This window comes from Mus caroli, unplaced genomic scaffold (assembly GCF_978045245.1).
Source record: "Mus caroli unplaced genomic scaffold, Mus_caroli_1 scaffold_7, whole genome shotgun sequence".
In the NCBI taxonomy this organism is placed as follows: domain Eukaryota; kingdom Metazoa; phylum Chordata; class Mammalia; order Rodentia; family Muridae; genus Mus; species Mus caroli.
Window position 1 is genome coordinate 3,255,393 of NW_028227262.1, and position 25,081 is coordinate 3,280,473.

The 25,081-nt window shown below is 44.2% G+C and overlaps 1 protein-coding gene across 1 annotated transcript in view; it reads left to right on the forward strand.

Annotated features, from left to right (window-relative positions):
- Itpr2 (inositol 1,4,5-trisphosphate receptor type 2) overlaps nucleotides 1-25,081 on the forward strand; it is a 404,943-nt gene that overhangs the window by 132,240 nt on the left and 247,622 nt on the right. The window contains exons 22-26 of the mRNA XM_085839778.1: nucleotides 7,084-7,277; nucleotides 11,729-11,858; nucleotides 16,123-16,180; nucleotides 19,038-19,203; nucleotides 21,242-21,415. Of these exons, the coding sequence (XP_085695904.1) occupies nucleotides 7,084-7,277; nucleotides 11,729-11,858; nucleotides 16,123-16,180; nucleotides 19,038-19,203; nucleotides 21,242-21,415 (722 nt within the window). The remainder of the gene's footprint in view (nucleotides 1-7,083; nucleotides 7,278-11,728; nucleotides 11,859-16,122; nucleotides 16,181-19,037; nucleotides 19,204-21,241; nucleotides 21,416-25,081) is intronic.

Here is a 25,081-nt window from a genome sequence, read left to right on the forward strand (position 1 = left end):
TAGAGCCCCATCTGTTAGAAGCCATCTTACCTGCCTGCTGTTTGGATGTATCTGGGTACAGAGAGGAAGTTAACCCACAGGATCAGAATCTGTCCCTGAGTACCCTCAGGTGTAGTGAGACTGTCTAATTAAGACTGTCCTTTCTTTTTGTAGTTGTTGCCCAGCCCCTGGGCCAGAATTCAATAAGGTGACAGATCACAGGAAACTTCTGAAAGACCAGATAGCCAAATGGTTTCTCTGTCATCTATCGATTTGCCTTTCCATAGCTCCAACTTTTTAGGGGTTTCCATCGTTCAGTCCTGACACATGGCCCTTTGCCAGCCAGTGACTGTCATCTCCCTACTGGGGATACAGGGAATGGCACTGGAAATGGGAAATCACTAGAAAAAAACATGGATTTCCATTGTCTTATTTCCTTTTTTGAGATTTCAGCTTTGGAGAGTGTCCTAGTGTCGTTTCTGTTGCTGGGATAAAATATCCTAGAAACAAGCAACTCAGGGGAGAAAGGGTTTGACGCAGTTCACAATCCCAGATTACAGTCTATCACTGTGGGGAAGTCACAGAGGTGGGTGGAAGTCACAGACGGCTGGTCACAGACATCCGCAACTACGGGGTGAGAGATAAATGTAAGCATGCATGTTTGCTCAGCTTTCTCTTCACTTACACAGTTCAGGGTCAGGGAAATGGTGCTGCGAGCATTCATGTGACTCGTCCCTTTCAACTAACCCAGTTAAGAAAAATCTCTACCAGGCATGCATTAGGCCAATCTGAACCAGGAAACCTCTTTTGAGACTCTTCCAAAGTGATTCTAGGTTGATGTTGGGAATCATCCTTGATCAGTCATCTACTGTATTAACCGAGGCAGGGTCTCTCAATCAAATCCAGAGGTCACTGATACAGTTAGTCTCACTTCCCCACTTGCTAACTAAGCCATGGTGGGGATGAACTGCCTTGGGGGCCCAGAGAATAAGATATGGGTAACCAAAATGCCCGAAAGGATCAGAGTTGCCTGGGCTGATATGTAGCTCTGTGGCCCAACACAGGGTAGGGAGAGGTCGGCAGCAAGAGTGGTGAGAGACACTTTGGATCATGGGGACCCAGGAGGAAACCTTGTGCCCAAAGGACTGGGAGGAGAGTTAGAGGGCTTGGTGGCAACAACTGGGCACTCCATTCCTGCTTTCTCCTTCTGCCCTGCCTCTCTCCTGTCCTCCCCTACCCCTTCCCTCTCCTATTCCTCCTTCTTTCCACCCCTTCTTCTTGCTTTCCTATTGAGAGAAGTTTTCTCCATGCAGTCCAGGCTGGCTTTAAACTCAGGCTCTTCCTGTGTCTCATGTTCTAGGATCTGTGCATTACCATCACCTGCTATAGAATTCTGTTTTTCTACTTTTCTCAAGTTTCTCATGGAATTCAGTACAGGACAGGTTGCATTTACTAAGGATTTTTGTTTACCTTGCTGTGGTTTCATTAGGTCAAAAAAATTAAAACAAACCAGACCAATCAACTACAAACATGCCTATATGAGATATGTGCATCAGAGAGACAAAATGTTTCAGAAACCCTAACTTACAAATACATATTTTTATTCATTAATTTAAAAAAGTCTGTCTCATCCGATGTCTCTTGGCCTAGATGATTCAGTGAGGAATAGTCAGAGTTATTGAGAGAGAAAACAGTAGCAGCGGAAAATCTGTGAGGGTGGATTCTGTTCCTGGTTCTAAAGCTCACCTGTGTTGTGTTTAGCGCACTGACATGTACATTTGTTTCTCACAGATGTTTACTTATGACAGTGTGTTTGACTATACACAAAATGTGTGCTATACATAAATATACATATTTTTGAATATTAAAATAGCATTCCAAATGTGATTTGTAAAAAATTATTAAATGACAAGGTAACTTAGTAAAATGTATGTCATGCAAGCATGAAGGCTAGGATTCCTAGAGTCCAAGTAAAGGTCAGATGTTGTGTGTAGGGTAATCCAAGCTTTGAATCTCTGGGGCTCGACAGCCTACTAGATGAACTTCCAAGCAGGTGAGAGACCTTGTCTCTAATCAACCAACTAACCAACCAACCCACCCACCAACCAGTCAACCAACCAGCCAACCAACCTGCCCACCCACTTACCAACCAACTAATCAACCAATCAACAAGAAGTTGGATTATATCTGAGAATAACACCTGAGGTTCTTGCCTCATTTTAAGAGAAGAATCAGATGGTTTCTTCACCTGTGTCCATCAATACTTTTAGGAGGATTTACAGAGTGAGGAGTACCCACAATTCATGTTCCAAGACAAAGTTACTCTATAGCACCCTTACAGCTCTCTCAGGGGTTGCTCACATAATTATGGTATAAAAGCTTTTTTTAAAAAATATCTTTCAATAATTTTGACTCAATAGATACAGAAGATTCACTCTGTCTGTCTGAAGGATTTACTTCTGTCTCTGTGGCTGTGAGGTGGTCCTGATGTCTCTGAAGCTCCTGGGCTTGACAGGAGTAGGTTTAGGCACTGCTCCTCATGTGTGTGTGTGTGTGTGTGTGTGTTTGGAATTCCATATATTATGGAATATGTATTCTCCTACACTTAAACAGTCAAATATAAAAAGTAGCCATGCCTTATGTGTTCATGAATGATGTGAGAGCCACAGGGCAGTGGCTTTGGTGTTGGGGAATTCACTCAAAAGGGACCTGAAGGAGTGTTCTGGGTGGTGGGTATGTTCGCGTCTGGATGACTTATGGTGTATGCGTGTGCACGTTTTTTGTGAGAACCCTGAAGAACTCACATCTGATGCTAAGTTACCTGTCAATCACAGAGCAGTATCAAATCCATGCATGGCTCATCTGGCCAGCTGGGAGAAGTTAAGGATCAGTTTTACAGATTAAAACCCTGAGGTTTGGAATACTGAAATGTCAGTGTTTGACAAGGGTGGGGGTGGAGCCTGGCTATGTGCTGTGAAGATCCTTTCAGGTCTCTAGTATAGGGAATGGGAAATAATTTTCTCCCAAGTCGTCCATTTAATACCCAGAGAGGATATTTTTTAGAACACCCTGACCACAAACACACTGGGAGGGGGAAGGTTTGTTTCCCACCATTCCAGGTCAAGGTCACTCAGGGTCGTCAGGGCAGGAACCCAATGTAGGAACCATGTAGGAACACGGCTTGCTCAGATAGTTTTCTATATAGTCCAAGCATGTTTGCCTAGGAATGGTGCCACCCACAGTGGGCTGAACCATCCCACAGCAATCAACAATAAAGACAATTGCCACAAGGTAATCTGATCTGGGTAATCCCTCAATTGAGAACCCCCTCCTTCAGTGACTCTAGATAGCACACAAAGAGGACTTCAAATAAAATAAAAAATAAAAAAAAATACAAGTTAGCTGCAGGTGAATGTCAGCCATGGTTCTGTTAAGTCTCACGCTTCCTTTAAATCTACTTAATAATTGTCAAACCTGATTGTGATTCATGACCCTGTCCCTATAGAGAGATTTATGAGACAAAAAACTTAACTTTTATTTTGTGCAGCTTCAGAATTACACAAATTTCCCATCACTTCCCACTCTTATGAAACTGGTGAGAGACACTTGGCCCATCATGATGATAAAAACAAAAGCATCTCCTCAAACCACCCTAGGCTTCCAGAGTTCCCTTGAGGACTCAGGGGTCTGCCTTTTTTCCTTAAGCATTTCCCTCCCTTTTGTATTTGTAATTGCGTTTGTATTGTGACGAGCTACATAGCTCTGGCTGTCCTGGAACTTCCTCTGTAGACCAGGCTAGCCTCAAACTCAACAGTGATTTGCCCGTCTCTGCCTCCCACGTGCAGGGGTTAAACATGTAAGCAGCCACATCCTTTTTATTTTCGACCTAACAGGGATGATTCCCACTTTTCTCAAATTACTCGACACATTGCATCTGTCCAGATGCTTGGTATTGAGTTAGTTATTGGAAAAAAAAAAGGATTGAAATTCCAGGGTGTTGATTTTCCAGAAAATTAAAAGAATATGTGTTATTTCCTCAGCTGAAAAGCTCTAAGTGTTAGCTCTGGTTGAGCAGTACACAGCTGCTTTGCACAACATTGAGGACTGGCCACCTTGGACTTGTCTTCCAAGTCTAGAATTAAAATGAAAATTTCCTGTGGTAAATAGATCTGGGACATGATGTATGCCTGAGATTTGTGTAGTGGACATGGGACAGTCATGTCCCTGAGATTTGTTCAGTTGGACACATGACAGCCATGTGTCTGTGATTTGTGCAGCGTGGCTGATGGTTTTCTAGCTGCAGAAGTTCACAATGTAAGCACTTCCCACCACAAGCAAGAAAATGCAACGCCTTTAAATTGGAGACCTCCGAGTTGGCCATACATGGAAGTTTCAGGAGAATCTTATGATCCACATGCCACAGGCATGTGAGGGCGTGGGAGGGTGGGCTGTGCCCTCCTATCTTCCCGACTGCACGTGTTACACATTAAGATGTTTGTGGCCTCTGGGTTTCAATTTGTTGATGACAGGATCTATATTTGGGGGACAGAATTGTCTAGGCTAACCTTCCTTACAATAATCATTTGGCTAAATGATTATTTTCCATGCAAATCTAAATAAGATGCAGACTCTGTGTGCCGCAGATTTCTGTGTGAACCAGGAGTAAGATTAACAGAGGAGCCTGTTCTTCATGTGTGAGAAGATGTCCCTTGGAGGCTAGCACGCAGATATACTTAGCAGTGGGGTGAGGATACTAGCTGGTGTCAGTGACTTAAAACCATCATTGCCTGTGACTACCAGCACATCTTTGACACACTTTGCCAAGGTGTGGGTGCACCACAGTGATTCAGAAATAAGGGTTTGGATGGCTTGAGAGTTCTGGACAGTGGAGCCTCTGCCTCAAGATTCTTCTGCTAGAAAGCAGAGGGTGCTCACTTCTTCATGTTGCCCCGCTTTGTCCAGTCTTGGAAACTCTTCAAACGTAAAAAAAAAAATAATAATAATAATTCCCATTTTCTCTTTTGGTTATCTAAATAACCATATAACAAAAGTTCCCAGGACTTCAAGATGAAAAACCCAGGGTCATTTCTGCCTGGAACCTGCATGCCCATCAGAGAATTGTCAGTATTTCCTGCACTCCACATGGTGTTATGGGAATGCTTCCCTTCATGATCCCCATGCATTTGGGGACCGTGATGAGTTCAGAGGCTGCAGCCTTTCCATGGTGTACTTGTGTGTGGCTGCTGTTGCTCACTGCCGTCTGGTGCATCCACGGTTTACATTCTTTTATCACTGGGAGTTCTGTCGCCCTGAATCCCATTTTTATCTCCCTCTTGGCTCACACCATCTACACTTCGGGAAGGGAACATGCTTTGCCAGATGCCAAGGCCTCTTCTTCAGGCAGAAGCTCATGAGCACTCAAAAAGTCAAGACTGCTGTTTGCAAAGAAAAGTTGGCATGTGTTCTTTTGAATTCAGTGGCTTGCTATAAGAGCTGAGACATAGGAAACAAGCTGGGACCTAAATCATGGTAGTGACGGGGTACTCCCTGGGCTTGCTGACTGTGGTCAATGCGAGGAGGAGTGGTTGCAAATTGTTCTGGTGTGGATGGAGAAAATCCATGAGATGCAAACTCAGGGAGTGACAGACAGCAATTCCTCATTGGGCATGTTTGTGTTGTTCACCCCTTTTAATACTGGTGTCAGAAGAGATGGCTCTCCCTGGGATCTGAACAATGCATTTCAAGACAGAGTAGACAAATGCATGCACACTGTGGGAGAATTCAGGCTTCTCCTGGGATGAGGAATTTTTTTTACCTTTAACCCCACTTCCAAGTTCTTTTTGTGTTATGAAAGCCCAAAGGCCCTTCATTTGGGTAGGGAGGGAAGATGCTTGAATAACACATCTGACACTTTTTGTGCTCTTGGTACCCAGCCAGGACCTTGCCACCCTCCTGCATTGTAATTTCTAAAGCCACGAGTTTTATAACAGAGACTTCCTTCACTAGGCAGCTGACTCTGACCCTGACCCCTCTAAGGATTCTGCTCAAGGATATTTATGGGGCCAAAAGCATAAAGACTGCTTTGGTTTGGGATGTAGGGAAGCCCATAAGCAGGTGACAGCGTTGGTGGTCGTACATGTGCACACTCTTCTAACCCTTCATGAGAGGCCTGTGTAGAAACTATCCCTTGACTGTACCTGCTGCACCTGATGTCAAAAGATTTCACAGTTGACCCTCACAGGCACAAAGTGAAGAGGCCAGCTTTAGTGTTTTGAACCAATTAAGAAGGCCCCCAACTCTCTTTTTGTAAACAAAACAACTGACTGAAACCACTGAAGCAATCTTGTGGATGATGCTCATCAAAGTGTTTACTGAGCAATGGAGGGCTCCGTGGGGTGGGTGTGTGTGTGTGTGTGTGTGTGTGTGTGTGTGTGTGTAGGGTGTGGGGTGTTGGTGGTGTCTCGATTCTTTATCGCTTAGTTAAGTCACTTCTAAAATGGATGGTGAAAAGCAGTAAGAGTCAGAGAAACCACAGGGTGAATTCGGGTTTTCTCTGAGCTTCCACAGAATGTTTGTGCTTTGGGGTTTTAAATTCTCTTTTCTTTTGAAGCAGGCTCTGTTGCCTAGAGCACATGAGCTTTGTCTATCCTCCTACCTCAGCCTCTCATGGAGGGAGTGACAGACTCCATCCTCTCTACCTGGTCCCTCTAGAGGTTAAACTTGAGGGTTGAAACATTTTATAAAAGAGAGAGAGAGAGAGAGAGAGAGAGAGAGAGAGAGAGAATAACCGTCTTAATTTGCTTACAGGGACTTGGTCACAGTCTTTGATTCTCCACTAGTAATTTGCTGTATCTTAGAGACAAAAAGCATTTCTTCTTATTTGTCAAACCATTCTATAACACTGTAACTCCCAATGCCCATTGCACTTATATGCCCTAGCTTGTACATTAATGAATGGCAACATAGAAATCCCCAAAATGCAGTGAGTTACATGTAAGGGTGTGAAGTCTGCAGTCAAGTCCTCATCAGAAAATGAGCAAGTCCTGCTGATGCTGTGGTCACCCATGCTTTGTCTGTATTGACTGAGTCCTCTTCTTGTGCCAGGCAACAATGTCATGAGGACCATCCACGGAGTGGGAGAGATGATGACACAGATGGTGCTCAGCAGAGGCTCCATCTTCCCAGTGAGTGTGCCCGACGCACAGCCCATCGTCCACCCCAGCAAGCAGGCGAGCCCCGGCGAGCAGGAGGATGTGACGGTGATGGACACCAAGCTGAAGGTTATCGAGATTTTACAGGTATGTCCAGCATTGTCCTCTGTCACTGTGTGTGTGTCCGTGTATCTGTACATGTGTGTGCACACGTGTGTGTATATGTCTCTGTGTATCTGTGTGTGTGTATGTGTAATTTGTGGCAAGCCTCTTGCCTCAGCTTTCTGAGTGCTGAGATTCCAGGTGTTAGGCATGATACCTGGTTTTGCTGTGTAACTATGTTGAAATGCTATCGGTGTGATGTGATTCTGAATTGTTGCTGGTCTCTCTCTATATTCTGGAAGGCTGATGCCCTTATTTTATTATTACTTTTAGGCGAGTAACAGCTGGCAATCTCACACTGATGCTGCTGTGCACACCTACCCCGTTGTTTTGTCCCAGGAACTACACTAATGGTATCTAGCAATCATGGAGGGCTTTGAGGTGATAACATAGCCCTCCTGTGTGTTTATTATCAGCTGATATTGACTGAGATGGAATATTTTCTTCATTTAAGAAGGATTTTAAGGCAGGCACAGTTAATGATGATATCCTAACCACTTTTCTGTGTTTAATTGCTTGAAACATATTTGTGTGTCCCACGTATCCAGATTTCTTGTCACAGGAAACTCAAACATTTTATGGCAGACACACTGATATACTCCTATAATTTTAGCACCCAGAAGACTGAGGCAGGAGGATTTCTATGAGTTCAAGGCCAGCCTGAGCAACATAACAAGACCCTTGCCACCCAATCATTATTTACCAAACATATTAATTGCTGACTTATTACTTTAAGTAATTACTTTGTTTCTAAGGGACTGGGGATGCTTTTTTGTTTTTTTTGCATATTAGCCAAGTTTAATACTTAGCCTTATCAATTTAATGAGCTGTTATTTCATGCACCAGACCCCTCCTCACAGAGGCTATGTTTCTAGCATTTTTGTTTTGGGGTGAGTCTGGGAAACAGGCTCATGGTACCTTTGTGATAGTGTTTCTTCTAGAGTAGGGAATGGAGCCTGTCGCTTTCAAGACTTTTAAGATGTGAACAGTTTCCCAAATCTTTTGTCATCACCGAGCGTAGACTGAGCTCCCAGAAGCGGGTCAGCAGTCCTGGAAGGCTCTGTGCATTTCTCATTCAAAGTAATTAGATTTATAGTCATAACACATTTCCCAGTTCCTCCAGGGTTTCCAAAGGCCATGTCCTGAGAAATGTTGGCAGCCTTCCCTACTCTGTGTTCATGGCCTTGAAAATTCATGTCATGTTCAGCTTACCCTGAAGCTGAGAAAGGGACCTCTGGGTTCAGTTCAGTGTTTTTTCCTGTCTGTCTGTGGGGTCCCAGCCCCCTCCATCCCCCGCCAGTGGATGACCTCTGACATGTGGCCTTATCTTCAACACCAGTGCCTCTCATAGTAACCCTGAGGAGATGCTGTGTGTTGCAGCCACACTCTGCTCACTTTAGCTGCCACCCAGCACTTGGAGAGTGTCCCCTGAGCCTCCTTGCCTGACTTCAGGCAAGATTTCCTTTTTCACAGACTCCCAGAGCAACTCTTCAACAACCCCTGGAGCTACACTCACTGGCTGCTTTCTGCCAGCTCTTCCTCCTCAGGGGCTGCCCCTCTTTACCCCATTTAAATAAAATACGTTTTTCAGTGAACATTGTCTTGTTCTTCCCTTTGACCTTATTCTCTCTCTTTCTCTGCATTTACACATTTTAAATCTTCTTTTTATTTTGCTAAGACACATTTGTTCTGTGGGCTGGCCCAGACTTCATTTAGGCTGGTCTTGAACCCTTGAGAATTCTCCTGCCTCAGCCCCGCAGTGCTGAGAATGTTGGGATTATGGGTGTGAGCCGCCATGCCTGGCTTTTTCTCTGTCTTGTTATCTGTCTCCATATCTTACACTGTATCTTCAGCTTCATAATTAGGAACATTAGGGGGAGCAAAGGTCATAAGATGAAATCCCGTGAGTTCTCATCTCCAGCAGAAGGGAGAGCTTCATTTGTGTCTCATGTTGAATTCTTCTTTTCTTCCTTTGGGCATCTGGGGCTGGTGAGATGGCTCAGTGGGTAAGAGCACCCGACTGCTCTTCCAAAGGTCAGGAGTTCAAATCCCAGCAACCACATGGTGGCTCACAACCATCCATAATGAGATCTGACTCCCTCTTCTGGAGCGTCTGAGGACAGCTATAGTGTACTTACATATAATAAATAAATAAATAAATCTTTAAAATCCCCCGTGTACTGAGCACCCGTAGCCCAGCTTCTGTCTCCACCCTCCCGCTTCAGGACCAAGCCCTAGGCTCTTTATTAGTCAATGGTTCCCAATGTTGGTCTTCCCTACATCCTATAAATCCCCATTCACTGGAGTCTCCCTATCCAGCATATGTTGTATTCACAGCAGGTTAATAGAAGGGTTGCTGTGGGGTTTATTTTTCTCTCTGGACTTTATATTTATCAAGAGCCACATTTACAACCTGGCCTCCTGAAAATATTATATTAAAGGGATGTTTAATTTCTGTATGCATGTGTGTGTGTGTGTGCATGTGTGTGTGTGCATGTGTGTGTGTATGCATGGGTGTGTGTGGGGGGGGGGTGTTATGCACATGAATGCAGATGCCTGCAGAGGCCAGAAGCCAGCACTGGATCTCCTGGAGCTGGAGTTACAGGTGGTTGTGCAGCATCTGACAGGATGCTGGAATTCAACTTAAGTACCGCAAGAGCAGCATCTTTCCAGTCCTGCCAGCAGTTTTTGTATACCTTACCATCTTCCTCTGCCTGGCAAACCAATGTGGATGAATTTAGCGAAGAGCAGCTGACGTGAGCTTGCTTCCACCTTAGTGAAGCATTAAGACCTTTAAAGTGTGGAGAAGAGGATGGTGGAGATGGAGGGAAGAGGACAGAAAGTGGGTAGGAAAGGATGGAGATGAGAGGGGAAAGAGGGAGAGAGGGAGGGAGGGTGAAAGAAGGAGAGGGCAGAAAGGGGTGGGAAAGGTTGAAGATGAGAGAGAGAGAGAGAGAGAGAGAGAGAGAGAGAGAGAGAGAGAGCCAGGTACTGGCCATGAGATTGTAAGTATCATTAAAGGAGAGTGCTGTGGGTGCTTGCAGTGTCTTGAGAGCTTACTCTCAATGGGTAGAGAAGAGAATCAAGGTTCGGTGGACTCTCAACAAGCAGGAGAATACAATGGGACATTGTGTGTGGCACAGCACTCACGGGACAGAGAAGCCTAGCCTGAGCGCTGAGAGAAGAGGTGGTGCCTGGGGGAGGGCCCTGGAAACAAACAGAAGGGATTGCCTACAGATAACACAAAAGGCAGGTTTTCTAAAGCCTTGGCTCCCATAGTGTTCACTGTTCACGAACTGGTAATAGCTATGCTCAAAAACTCAGGCTTATCTCAGGGTAGTTGAGTGAAGGTTACAAAATTCAGAACACACCCCCCTAAATAGTCTTCTCTGATCCCCTGGCTCAGCCCTGTAGACCATCTCACAGCAGAGCTATCCCTTGTCTTCCCAGCTCAGTAACTTGTTCTAGGCAGGGATTCCCTATGTTCGGGTTCCTCAAGGCTCCTAGTGGGAGCTTGGACCCTAAGGGTTACTTCATCAGTGTCTACACATCACTGAGATGATAACAGAATCCAGAGGAGACATGAACACCATGGAGAAACCCAGGAACTAGGATGTCAGCCTTCCTGGCAGGCCTGGCTTCTGGGCTGATGTCAGTAGAGCTAGATCAACTCTACTGCAGTGGAAACCACAGCCTTTCTGCACAAAAGCAGCTCTAGCATTTTCTTCTCAGCAAAGAAAACTGCAAATGTGTCTGGGATCATAAGAGCATTGCCTCTTAGACCCACAAGGCACCCTACTGGAAATGTTCAGGGGACAGTTGTGGGCACCAGATTTCCTTGTTTCTAAAACAAATGGGGGCCAGATATAGTGGCACAAATATATTTGTGATTCTAGCACTTGGGAAAAGGGACAGGATGTTCAAGGTTATCCTCTGATACACAGGGAGTTTGAGGCCATCTTGGGAGAGGATCTTAAATAAATAAATAAATAAATAAATAAATAAATAAATAAATGAATAAATAAATGTGGTCTCAGTACCGACCAATGAAAACATCTCTCTTTCCTTCATTTCAAAACTAACATAAACCGGCAAACAGCTGAACGTTTATAGTTTTCAGGTAAGATCTTTGATTGGCTCATTTGGAAGACTAAGATATGTGGTTGGTGTGTGTCAAGGCTTGCATTAAAAATTTGCTCCGTTTGTATGGGGCACGTGTGTCACAGTGCCCAACTCTGCGGACCTGGCTTTCTCCTTCCACCTTGCCTGGGTTTCAGGGATGGAGCCCAGGTCTCCAGGCATATGTGTCATGTGGAGCCATTTCTCCAGCCCACGGATCACATTTTACTATCATGCTGATGCCTGCACTATCAAAGTGTAGTGGAATCTTTCAGTACGCGCTGATGGAACTAAGTTCTCCATACTCCTTCTTCTAGTTCATCCTGAGCGTCAGGCTGGACTACCGGATCTCTTACATGCTGTCCATATACAAGAAGGAATTTGGAGACAACAACGACAATGGTGACCCCTCTGCCAGCGGCACCCCGGACACACTGCTACCATCAGGTATCTCTGTACTTATCGTTTGCATTCTGTGTTCTTTAAAATGTATTTTTAAATAATACTTTTTATTCGTTGGGAGTTTCATGTATTTATCCAATGTATTTTGATCATATCCATCTGTCATTACTGCCCCCCACTCCCTCTAATGCCCCATCCCATTTCCTCCCCCCATTCATTTCCCTGTTATAGACAACCTCCTGAATCCAGTTGAGGCTGCCACTATGAATCCGGGTGTGTTCACTAGGGTGTGGTCTCCTTACCAATAGTCTTGCCTTGTTGTCAAAGAAGAGTGACTCTCCCTCCCCGGTGGTCACTATTTGCCAACATCCATGCTAGGACTTTGGTTTTTTTTGGCTGGCCTGATCTGGTGGCGGTTACCTCAGCTGCTATAAGTTGACTGCCCCAGCCATATCATGTCTACACATCAGGATGTCAAAGCGCTCATGTCTGCTTGCTGACTCTATTCTTTCTGCCTCATCTTGAGATGATCCACCCCTAGCTGAGCTCTCAGTGTTATTTATGCTCCGTATTTTGGCCAGGTATCTGTATTAACCATCATTCATGGGAAAAGAACCTTCTCTGACCAGAGCCGAGAACAGCATTAATCCATGTGTGCAAGCACATGCATGTAGAAAGCTGTTTGTCAGCACAGGCTCTTAGTAAAACGACAGTAGGTTCTGTAATAGTGCCTGCGATCTCCCCAGTCACAGGCTGTTGACCAGCCTTGAAATCTCTTCTGGGGTGCAGGCTTTATATCCAATCAAAAAGTGGCTGGCCAATCCTATAACTATTGTGCCTCTAGTGTTCAGTGGGCACATTTTGCCAGCATGTGTCAGTATTGAAATACACAGCATCCAGCCTTGAGTGAGATTTGAAGTGTTTGCTCCCTCAGGAACCTGCACAGCTCCTTTGGCTTATGTAAGTTAGCCAGCAGGAGGAGAGCTTTCTGGTCTATTGAGGTTGTTTCCTCTGTGTCTTGAATCCAAAGTGAATGATGTCTCCAGCCACTGGGTCTTGCCGTTTAGTATTGGTGGGCAACCAAGGTCAATGATAATAGCCTGGTGTTCATACTGTCCCTGGGGCTGTTCTGATCAGTAACTCACAGGGAGCTAGTCTGTGCCTTGCACTAAGATTTTAATTTAATAACCCACGTTTTCTAGAAGTAGCACTGTCTACTTATGCAGGGAACTTATACTCAAATTTGATATGTGTGTATATACAAATGTGTATGTGTACATGTGTGTGTGGTCTGCATATATATATATATATATATATACACATGTATATATATATATGTATGTGTATGCATGTGTGGAGTGTATATATGTGTGCGGTATGCGTGTATGTGTGTGTGCATGCATGTATTGCATAGTCAGAGAACACACACATATGTGAATAGTGTGTGTATTTGTATTTAATTAACTTACAAAATAATGGATTGCCATAAGACTTCTTTATGATCCTTGATTTTGCATTGTGCTTTTAAAGACCCCCCAAGCACCTTTCCTATCTATCTTAAAACAAAAGTATATCCATGGCAGAAGACAACAATATCTGTGGTTGAAATAGGGACAGAGCAGTAGCAAGGCACTGTGTCCTGTATATGCCTGTTCCCTGTCACTGCCTGACTGTAGTAGGTAGGGCTGCTGTTTATTACCCCATTTCACAGATGAGAAAAAAAAAAGGTTAGAGGTGCAACTTGGAAAGACCAGGGTGTTTGTTATCTGCTCCTGTACAAAGCAACTTAAATATTTGTTTTGACTTAAGTTTTGATACTTAGGGAGATACTTCCTGGTGGGAAGGGCAGCAAGGGGTGGGGCTACTTCAGGATGGAAGGGCAGCAAGGGGCAGGGCCTGAGGTCACTTGGTCTCCACATTCAGGAAGCAGGGAAGGGTGAGTGCTGGTGTTTGACTCACTCTGAGGGATGGCACTGCCCTCATTCAGAGTGGATGTTCCTGCCTCAATTTAACCTTCCTGGAAACATCCTCACCCGCTCAGCCAGGGGTGTTTCCATGGAGACTCTAATTCTCGGCTGGTTGACAGTGAGGACATCAAAGTCAGGGAGCCCTGAGGCCTTGCCAGCTCGAGAGTCTGGATCTTTTGCACATTATGTTCTTTGGGTGAGAATCTGAGAAAATGTTCATGCCTGGATCAGAGAGAAGTGTGAAGTGCATCTGAGAAGGGCAGTGTCTGTGGGCAAGCTGCAGTTAGCCAGAGAACAAAGAGGAAGGGCTCCCCAAAGGCCTGCCTGTGGTGGTGCCTGCGCTTTGGAGTTCTATCTCACGCTTATAATCTAGGATGCTTCTGAGACTTAGAACATAATCCCAAAGAGCATAAAAATGGCTGTGAAATTTTGAGGCCGTAGAAAGGGCTTTGTGAAGACTCAGAAATATTAATTCACCTTTTACCTGGATGGTCCAGGTCAGTCCCGGTAGGCTGTAACTACATCTTAGAATGGAGACAGCAGTTAACATCCCTTCTGAGGCTAGCCGTTGTGCACAAAGAGGAACTCCCCACCAGTGTTAGGAGCCACCATCTCCATCCACCCATCGGCTGGACAAGAAAGATTCATTGACTGTAATGAGATCGGGGACCAGAGTGGTTGCCTCTCTGCCCTCCTCTGACCAGCAGGCAGCCTGCCCTGTGGACAATGGACAGCCGCTGTTCCACCCAGGCGTGGAGCCACTCCTGGCACCCCTGCAACACTGCAGCTTCCCAGAAATACAGACCCCAAAGGGCTGTTTCCAGGAACAGTAAGACAGAACCAGAAAGCCATGCTGGCGCTGCACTGACAGAAGTATAACAGTTATTGGCTCCCAGAAGTCAGATTTCTGGAAACATGAGCTCTGAGTGTCCGTAAAGTACCCAAGCAAAGGTTGAGGCACCCGGAAAAAAATCCTCGCTCTGATGGAGAAGATGTCTTTCCGAATGTGTGTGTGTGTGTGTGTGTGTGTGTGTGTGTGTGTGTGTGTGTGAGAGAGAGAGAGAGAGAGAGAGAGAGAGAGAGAGAGAGAGAGAGAATCTTTATGTGTATGAGTGTATGTATATAGATAATAGGACTTTTCCTTCTTTTTGGCTTCTCTTTTCTTTTCATGCTCCACAGATACTTGCCTCACATAGGAAATGACCCTGCTCTACAAGAAAAAGAGACAGAATTTCAAATGTGGCAGAAAGATTACATTGCTGGGAAGTGCAGTGACTCTGCTCTTTACATGATTTTGATTCTTTAAAAAAAAAATGCTTTCCCCTGGGGCTTGGAGAGACAACTTAGCTGTTAAGAACACTGGCTGCTCTTTTATAACCCTGGTTAGGTTCCCAGAACCCACATGGTGGCTCACAACTGTATGGAACTTGAGTCCCTGGGCATCCAACACCCTTTTCTGGACACTGCACATAGGTGGTGCACAGACATACACACAGGCAAAACATCCACACATATGAAATAAAAATAAAGGAGAACAAAATTGTTTGTCTATACCGTCACTAGTGTGACATGTGTTTTTATGTAGGCCTATACACATATATTTGACATATCACACACACACATACATTTACTTATAAATAAGAACACCTTTGTAAATATTCTTATTGGTCTTTTAATACATTTGATGGCAGCAATATGTTAATTTAAAGCATAGCTTATATGAAATAGGGAGAAAGGTCATTTGCAGCTCTGGATTCAATTTACAACATCTAAATATATATGTACATATGTATAGACTTCAATTAAGATGCTCAAGTTTGTTCCAGTTCTTTTTTTTTTTTTTTCTGTTGCTGTGATAAAATACTCTAGCAAAGAGCAATTTAGGAGAGAAAGGAGTTTTTTTGTTTTTCTAGGCTATAATCCATGTGGCAGGGCAGTCTCAGAGCATACCCTTGAGAGAGCTGGTCACACCACAGCCACAACCAAGACAAGAGAGAAATAAGTGAACACAAATGTACATCCTTGTGCTCAGCTTGGCTTCAGTACTCTTCAACAATTCAGGATCTTATGCCTAGGGAATGGCACCACCCATGGTGGGCTGGATCCTCCTACATCAAGGAACATTTAGTAATCAAGTCCGTCCCCCACACATGCCCACTGGCTAACCCACTTTAGACAGTTCCTCATTGAAAATGTGGTCCTAGGTGATTCTAGGTTGTGTCAAATTGACAAAGCATTACACTGATTGAGTGGAGCCATAGTGTAATTTTGTGAACTATTAGCATCCAATGTCTTAATGTGAATTAAGACAAAATAAAAATGTTCACTGTGTTTCTTCACAGCTCTTGTCCCTGACATCGACGAGATTGCAGCTCAGGCAGAAACAATGTTCGCTGGAAGGTACTGTAACGAGTGTTTATCTTATATATGAGTCTATCTCACTTAGAATTTTATCCATAATTTGTTATCATTCATCTTTTTATACATATTTGGATGCCCTGGTTGCTGATAACATAATTTCTCCCATAAATGAAGCTTTAAATTTATTCTAGAGGAAAGAAAATGACTCTCATTTAAGCCATCTTTAAAAACTGGGAGAAATCGGGTCCGCATAGTTAACTCTCTCAGAATTCTTAGCTTTTATTTCCTTAGATGATGAGAATACAAATGTCCTTAGCTCTGTTATATAAACATTGCGGTGTCTTGTAATACACCACTTCACCAACTCTTAGATAATTGAGGCAAGAAAGTAGCTTCTTTTGATGTTGTCCTTAGCTTTATGCATGAGAAGCCAGGCATTTCTTCCATCCGTAAGCATCCATGATGGAAGAAAGGAAGGCGCCTCGAGAATCCGTGTGTGATAGGTGCTCTCCTTTGCTACCATGACCCTGGTGTGTATTGTTGTGAAGTTTCTTTTTCAGAAATGGATTAAGCACAACCACAATGAGAAAGGAAATCTCAGAATTACTGAAGTTCATTTTTATTACAGACCTCAGCCCAAGGAGACAAAGTGTTTACCCTGTACCTTTCTAGAAAGAGGAACAAGAATTAAGGTTAACAGAACCCCAAGATCCACAGTTCCGTGCTAGCCTAGGCTACATAGTGTGACTCTGTCTAGGGGAGGAGGGTGAGAGAGAGAGAGGAAAGGGAGGCTGGGGAAGGGATGGAGGGAGGACTGGAGCCCCCAAAGACTTATTGTTTAGTGAACATTTGGTGTAAGCTTATTTTCTGTTGTGATACTGGCCTTTGTTATGATTTCCTATTGAAATATTTTATTATTCTGGGGCAAAAAGATAAAGGCAATCTGTGATTTTCTTTTCTTTTTTAAAAATATAGCCTTTCAGACTTTTCTTTTTTTTTAAAATTTTTTATTTATTTATTTTATGTATGTGAGTACACTGTCCTGTCACTGTCTTTAGACACACCAGAAGAGGGCATCAGAACTCATTACAGATGGTTGTGAGCCACCATGTGGTTGCTGGGATTTGAACTCAGGACCTCTGGAAAAGCAGTCAGTGCTCTTAACCACTGAGTCATCTCTCCAGCCCCTGTGATTTTATTTTCAAATGCAGACATGAGCTGTGTAATGACACTGGTCACTGACACCCCAGGCGATAGTCTGATAGAGTTGTGATCTGTAAAATGGCAAGAACTGAGAGATTCCCGGAGGCAGGGACCTCGTAGCCACTCTGCTGTCAGATCACAGTGTGTTAGTCAGGAGTCTGGAGAAGTGTGTGGGAACCACCACACAGCTGGCTGTGTCAGTGTGTGGCACGTGCAGTCACACACAGAATGTAGCACTTGCAAGTGATAGTTACTGGTTTATGTGTTGAGTATACTTTAAACCATTATTTGAGGGTGTGTGTGTCTGTATCTTTGTCTCTCTGTGTGTATCTGTGTGTAAGAGTATGCATTTGTGTATGTGACTGTGAGTCTATATGTGTATCTGTGTGTATGTATGTGTGTGTGTGTGTGTGTAAAAGAGTATGTGTGTAAATGCATGACTGTGTTTGTCTCTATATGTGTATCTGTGTATGTATGTTGGTATGTGTGTGTGTAAGAGTATGTATGTGACTCTGTGTGTCTCTGTGTGTATATATGCGTGTGTATGTGACTATGTGTGTATGTGTATGTGTGTGTGTGTGAGTGTGTGAGAGAGAGAGAGAGAGAGAGAGCGCACAACCACGGCTTACATACTTTGTCTCCTGACCGTATTACTTCTTCTTTGTTTCAGTTATCTTTGTGCTGCTTTGTTAGCCCTGATCCAAGAATCAGTAGATTATACTGTCAATCTGTCTCTCTATCATCTATGTATCTAGCCTCTATTTATATATCTCTCTATACCTATTATTTAAAAATCATCTGTCTGCCTATTATCTATGTGTATTTATGTATCATGTGTATTAATTATCTGTCTGTGAGTGCAACTATCTATTGATCTATCACCTGTCTGCCTACCAGTTCTAGTTATCAGTCATCCATATGTACATCTATCTGTTGTCTGTATCCTATCTCTATGAACCTGTAATCTGTCTCTCTGTCATCTCTCTCTTCCTCCCACCTATGGAACCCACATGTATTGCATAACACATATGCTAGGCTATACAGACTGGCACAATTGCACAACTGCCACCTATAACAGAGCCATCTGAGTATGTGCTTCAGAACACAGTGCAGCACCAGCAGCAACGCATGCCTTCAGATAGACCTTTCATCCAGTGAATCTTGTTCCCAGTCCCACTGTGCCAAGCACACAGAGCCCCAGGGGTGATGGCTGTGCACTGTGACTGTCCCTTCTCAACTGCCACGTGGTGATTTCTTGGGCTCTGGGGGAAACCAGCCATTGGTTGATTTCAAAAGGGGGACTCTGAGGGATAAAGGGGGGTGAGTGGAAGGGCAAGGAAGACAAAGAAGGTAGTGGGAAAATTTGAACGAACAATGATCTACTTATGAAAATGTGATAATGAACCCCACTCCTTTATGTGTATGCTAACTAACAATTAATGAAGAATGATCTTGGGATTACTGGATGCCTGCACCTCCCTGTGTTGCTGATCGACTCTTGAGATTCTCCAGGAACCACCTTTGTCCCTGTCCCTCCATCAATGATATGAGATAAAGAAGCAACAATGTCTCCCTTTTAATTTCCTGTTTTGGGAACACAAGGGATAAACGCTTAAAAACGTGATATAATCGAAATGACTTTAATATAGATATCATGTAATTTGTTGTTTTAGAATTACTTTTGGTTTTATAGAAAAGAAAAAACTCCAGTTCAGCTTGATGATGAAGGAGGCAGGACGTTCTTACGCGTCCTCATCCACCTGATCATGCACGACTATGCTCCGCTGCTGTCCGGAGCCCTGCAGCTGCTCTTCAAGCATTTCAGCCAGAGAGCAGAAGTGCTTCAGGCCTTTAGACAGGTGAGGCTGGGCCAGGGTGCTGCTCACCCAGCACATGGGCTGGGGCTGGGGCTGGGGCTGGGGCTGGGGCTGGGGCTGGGGCTGGGGCTGGGGCTGGGGCTGGGGCTGGGGCTGGGGCTGGGGCTGAGCTGGGTACCTGTTTGCCCAGAATTCGCAGACTCTGAGTTGAGTCCTCAGAGATAAACCCAAGAAAACGGACTCATAAAGTTGACTGGCCCAAGTTCTAAGAGTGTTAGGTGACCACCCAATACCCTCCCCCTGACCCCAGCCTGATGCTAGTTGCTGATGAGGCTTGAACCTTGAACTTTTTGCTGTTGTTGAGACAGGGTCTCACTCTGTAGCAAGAACTGGCTCAGAATTCACTATTTTCAGATTGACTCTGAACTCTTGGTGATCCCTCTGTCTCTGCAGCCCGTGTGCTGGAATTGCAGGCATGCACTATGACACCTTTTTTATTACTGTTTGTTTTGAAAGATAGGTATGGCCTTGTATGTGCCTAACAGGACCTGCTTTAGATTGAATCTCCCACAGGTGATCTTCAGTCAGCATCTTTATAAAAATGACAGAGACTAAAATTTAGGGTGTGCTGGAGAACAGGAACATATTAGAAAGTTTGTTTCCGCTGCTGTTATTTTGGCTACAGAACTTAATGATCTCTTTGACAAGCCATAGCTTCAAATTAAATACTTTGTGATTTAAAAAAATGCAGAGCCTCCAAGGAAAGGAGCCACGATGGGGATCTGGGCTTTTCTCATGTAATGTTTGGATTGCACGTTAATTTCACAATGATTAGTTATGAGTGTGGGTATCTCACCAATGTCTTGTGTTTAGTGGAGTGCAGACGTTAAGGAGCTAAGTGGGGCCATTTAGATACACATACTTTACATATGTGCCATGTAGTATGTATAAATTGCATTGTTCTCTCAAGTTTAGAGACTTCCTGTTTGTACTAGCAAATGTATATTGTAGCCATTATGTTTTTCTTCCATGGTGTTTTGTTTTGTTTTGTTTTGTTCTGTTTTGTTTTTTTTCGAGACAGGGTTTCTGTGTATAGCTTTGGCTGTCCTGGAACTCACTTTGTAGACCAGGTTGGCCTCGAACTCAGAAATCCGCCTGCCTCTGTCTCCCAAGTACTGGGATTAAAGGCGTGCGCCACCATGCCCGGTGGGTGTTTTTTTTATTTTTGTTTTGTTTTGTTTTTTTGACTTTCAAACAGATACATGCATAGAACACCTCAGAAAAACTAACATGAACCATGAATTTAGAGTTAGATTATCTTTTAAAAGAATTGTTTATATTTTGTTTTATGCATGGGTATGTCCATTCATACATGTATGTGAAGATATGTGTGCAGTACCCATGTAGGTATGTTCACATATGTGTGTAGTACCCATGTATGTATGTGCACATGTATGTGCAGTACCCATGTAGGTATGTTCACATATGTGTGTAGTACCCATGTATGTATGTGCACATGTATGTGCAGTACCCATGTAGGTATGTTCATATATGTGTGTAGTACCCATGTATGTATGTACACATGCATGTGCAGTACCCATGTAGGTATGTTCATATATGTGTGTAGTACCCATGTATGTATGTTTACATGCATGTGCAGTACCCATGTATGTATGTTCACATATGTGTGTAGTACCCAGAGTCCAGAAGAGGGTTCAGATCCCTTGGAGCTGGAGTTACAGGAGGTTGTGAGCTGCCATGTGGTTGCTTGGAACTGAACTCAGGTCCTCACAAGAGCTTTAACCCCTGAGCCACCTCTCCACCCCCTAGACTTTTATGTTAAATTACTTTTCAGCATTTTGACATGTAAGAATTCCCTTTTACGTGTGAATGTATTGCTTGGAGTTCACAGATACTTGCAGCTAAGCTTTCAGCCAACACACATGTAAATACCCACGAATGTTCTGTAAATGTTGAGCTTTGCCTAATCAGTGTTTAAACATGAGATCTTTGGTGTACAGGATCTAGGAATACAGAAACTGCGTGAGAATATTAAGCAACAAAGTTCTCCCGTGTTTAGGTGCAGTTACTAGTGTCGAACCAAGATGTTGATAACTACAAGCAAATCAAGGCAGACCTGGACCAACTTCGGCTGACGGTGGAGAAATCTGAGCTGTGGGTAGAAAAGAGCGGCAGCTATGAGAATGGAGACGTGGGTGAGGGCCAGGCCAAAGGAGGCGAAGAGGCAAATGAGGTTTGTTTCCGAGATCACTTTTAGGAGGAAAATTCTTTATTTTTATTTAATGTGTAATGAGTGCTTTGCCTACATACATGTCTGTGCACTCCATGCATGCAGTGCCCATTGAGGACAGAAGGGGGCAGTGTATGCCCTGGAACTGGGGATACAGAGAGTCGTCAGCTGACCTATGGATTAGCAATGAAACCTGGGTCCTGTGAAGAGCAGCCAGAGCTCCTGACTGTTAGACCAGGGATCTAGCCCCTACTTTTTTCTTACAAAACAGTTTTGCTGATAATATTTGCATGAAAGCTAACTGCCACCAATGTTATAATGGCTGTTTCTGAAATGCCTGCCTAGTGTCCCACTTAGGGGTTTGAATCCGGGAATGTAAAGGGTGTGTGGAGGCTTACCTGGGGCGGCCTTGGAAGTACTCAGAACGTTTCAGGTTGTAGAAGGGGGACACAGAAGGTGCTAACTAAATATTAATTATTGAACTCAATTCAATTAGAGAGTTCAATTAATTATTGAACTCTACCACCTCAGCTTTACCTTGCCGAGGAGTTGCAAGGTAAAGCTGAGGTGGTAGAGTTCTATGACAGGTCTCAGGATGTCGGGCGACTTGTAACTCTTCACTTTATCTCCTAGGAAATTTCCTGTAATGTTTACAAGTGTCAGAGGAATGTAGACTTTCTGATCCATAAAGCTTTGTTTTATAATGAGCTAGGGCCATGGGGTGGGGGCATAGATTCTTCTCTAACTCATTTCTAAAGAAAAACAAAATGTTGGCATTTATTCAGTGCTCTGCATGTCCATGCCATGAAAGTCAGATGTTTTTATACGTGGATTCTCCTTTTAAATGTCACAACAGACTTTGGGGATGGCTAAAGGGCTACCTTTTAACCAATAAATGAAAGCTTGGAAATCCAAGGGCTCCCCCAGGCTGCGAACTCTGGGACTCGGCCAACAGTTGGATGATAAGATCCAGGCTCCTTAAGATTGCACTTTCTGACACAAAAATAAGTCACTATGCTTTTACAAATTGTACTACCCTTTCCTTCTGAAAAAAAGAAATCACATTTTATGTGTGTCCTAGGAAATATACTGTTGCTTCTCATGCAATCTTGGCTTATGTGAGGAGAGGTCTTTGGCTGGGCTGGTGAGACAGCTCAGCAGGTAAAGGAACCTCATGCCAGGCCTGCTGATCTGAGCTCAATGCGTGCGTCCAATGGCCCTCAGCATAGTTCACTGTGCTACAGAAAGACAAGATGTCTCACAATAACTCAGATGAGATGTACCAGGAAGGCTGTAAATCCCTAGCCTTCACTCACTGAGACATGATGGGAAAGGGAGGGCTCTTCTGCTGCAGGGTGGTGAGTGCTTGCTATTCTGCAGGAAGCATCTCAGGTGCTTTGTATGCCCGTCAGAAAGAAGAGGGGCGTGAGGATTAATTGCAGACATTCTCAAGGCAAAACCGTACAGCTCTCGGTGTAAAAAAAAAATCAGTTTTCCAATCTGAAATGGGTGAAGCTGGCATCTATTCACCGAGTTTCAGATGTATTGGTTCAAGGAATGGAAATCATTGTAGGTAGGTCGCTTAGGATGTGGTTTAATACAAAAGAGTTAAATATTTGGAAAATCTAGAATTGGGAGAGGTTGCCCTGGATTGTTGGCTTCAGGGTCAAATGATCATAGCTCTGTAGGGAGACTCCATTCATGAGTGAGGAGGCTGTTTTCTCAATGTGTCTGTGGCTGTGTCCGCCTCTGCTGACCCACTTTTTGAAGGCCTGGGATGCGACAGTGAATATGACGCTCTTAAGAGACATTCCTGTCTGCTGGAATTTCCTTTTTGGCTCCCTGAAGTTCCAGGGAGCTGCCTGCTAGCTTCCTCCTGGCACCTTAGCTGCCTTGAGCTCATTGCACTGGGCTGGCTCAGGCTAATTGGATTTAGAATCTTCACTGCAGGGGAGCTGGCAGCTGCAGACAAAGCTAAGGGGATGTGAAAGGGAAGCTAGGCCTGAGTTAACAACCAACACAGAGAAGATGATGCAGAGGCAATCAGTAGTGGGGGTAGGGTGGCGTAGGGGGTTGGAATCAGACACTCCAAGATCTACTGCTTAGCATGTGTGCTACTTGGAGTAGCTTGCTTCGACTTTCCAAGATTTGTGTTTATCACCCGGAAAATGGGCACACAGTGCATTGTAAGGGGTCAGTGAGCAAACCTCTGATGGAGTGTGTTAGCATGCGGGTTTCTTGTCACTTTGACACAAGCTAGGGTCGTTTGGGAATAGGGAGCCTCAACTGAAAAGATACCTTCATCAGATTGGTTTGTAGAAAAGTCTGTAGAGACATCCCTTGATCAGAGACTAATGTCGGGGTAGCTAGCTCAGTGTGTGTAGTGCTGCCTCTGGGCAGGTAGTTGGTCCTGGGTTCTCTGAAAAAGCAAGCTAAGGCATGAAAGAGGATCAGTCAACAGCGTTCCTCCATGGCCCTGGCTTCACTTCCTGTCTCTAAGCTCCTGTCTTTAGTTTCTGCCCTGGCCTCCTTTCATGATGGACTGTGACATATAAGATTAAAGGAACCCTTTCCTCCCCAAGTTACTTTTAGTCATGACATTTATCACAGGAACAGAAAGTAAAGTGAGACAGTCAGTTAGCATGGCTTCAGTGTGCATTCAACAACTGACGAGGCAAGCAAGAAGCTAAGATTAGATACTAGGAAATCAAGCAACGAGACTCCAACTTTATTTTATTATTTCTTTTAAGATTTGGTTTAATTTATGTGTATGGGTGCTTGTAGAGTCCAGAAGAGGGTGTTGGAGCCCCCACAGCTGGGGTTACAGGCAGTTGTGAGCTACCCAACGTGGGCGCTGGGAACTGAACTCAGATCCTAAGAGCAGCAAATGCTCTTAACTGTTGAGCCAACCCTCCAGCCCCTCAGACTGTAATTCCTTGCTTCGGTTTTGTCATCGTGGACCAGTGGGCTTACTTCTGAGCTGCTCCATCTCCTGCTTGTATCCTAGCAACAGCATTCCAGTGTCATTATCTGTGCACAGCACCACCTAGAATGAACAGGTGTTTCTGAGTCTCCTGCTTAGAGATGAGGGAAGCTATCCTAGGAGTTCTTCCTAGTGCCTGTCTGAAGCCTGGACACATTTTACCACTAAGCCAGTGGACTAAGATAGCCCACTATCTTTGTATTTGTTTCCTACTTGACACAAGTTAGAGTCATCTGGCAAGAAGGAACCCTGACTGAGGGACTGCCCCATTGGGCTGGCCTATGGACATGTCTATCTATGGGAAACTGTCTTGATTGTTCATTGATGTAGGGGACATAGCCCAGTGTGGGTGACAGGATTCCTGGGCAGGTGGTCCTGGGCTATAAAAGGAAGCCAGCTCAGGATGTGCCTGTGAAAGGAGCCAGCAGGCAGCATTCTTCCCTCCATGATGCCCTGTGGCCTGGATTGTGGCCTGCATAAACCCGTTACCACTTACGCTGCATATGGTCAGAAAATTTTATCATAGCAGTAAGGATCAAATTTGAACAGTGTGTATCTTAAGAAATAGAACCCTACAGGTCTGAAAGCCTTGTGGTCTTTCTGTACCCCGAATAAACTCCCACAAGTTTGTTAACTTCCTTGCTTAATAGTTCTCTCCTATGTGTAGTATGTATTAATAAAACACA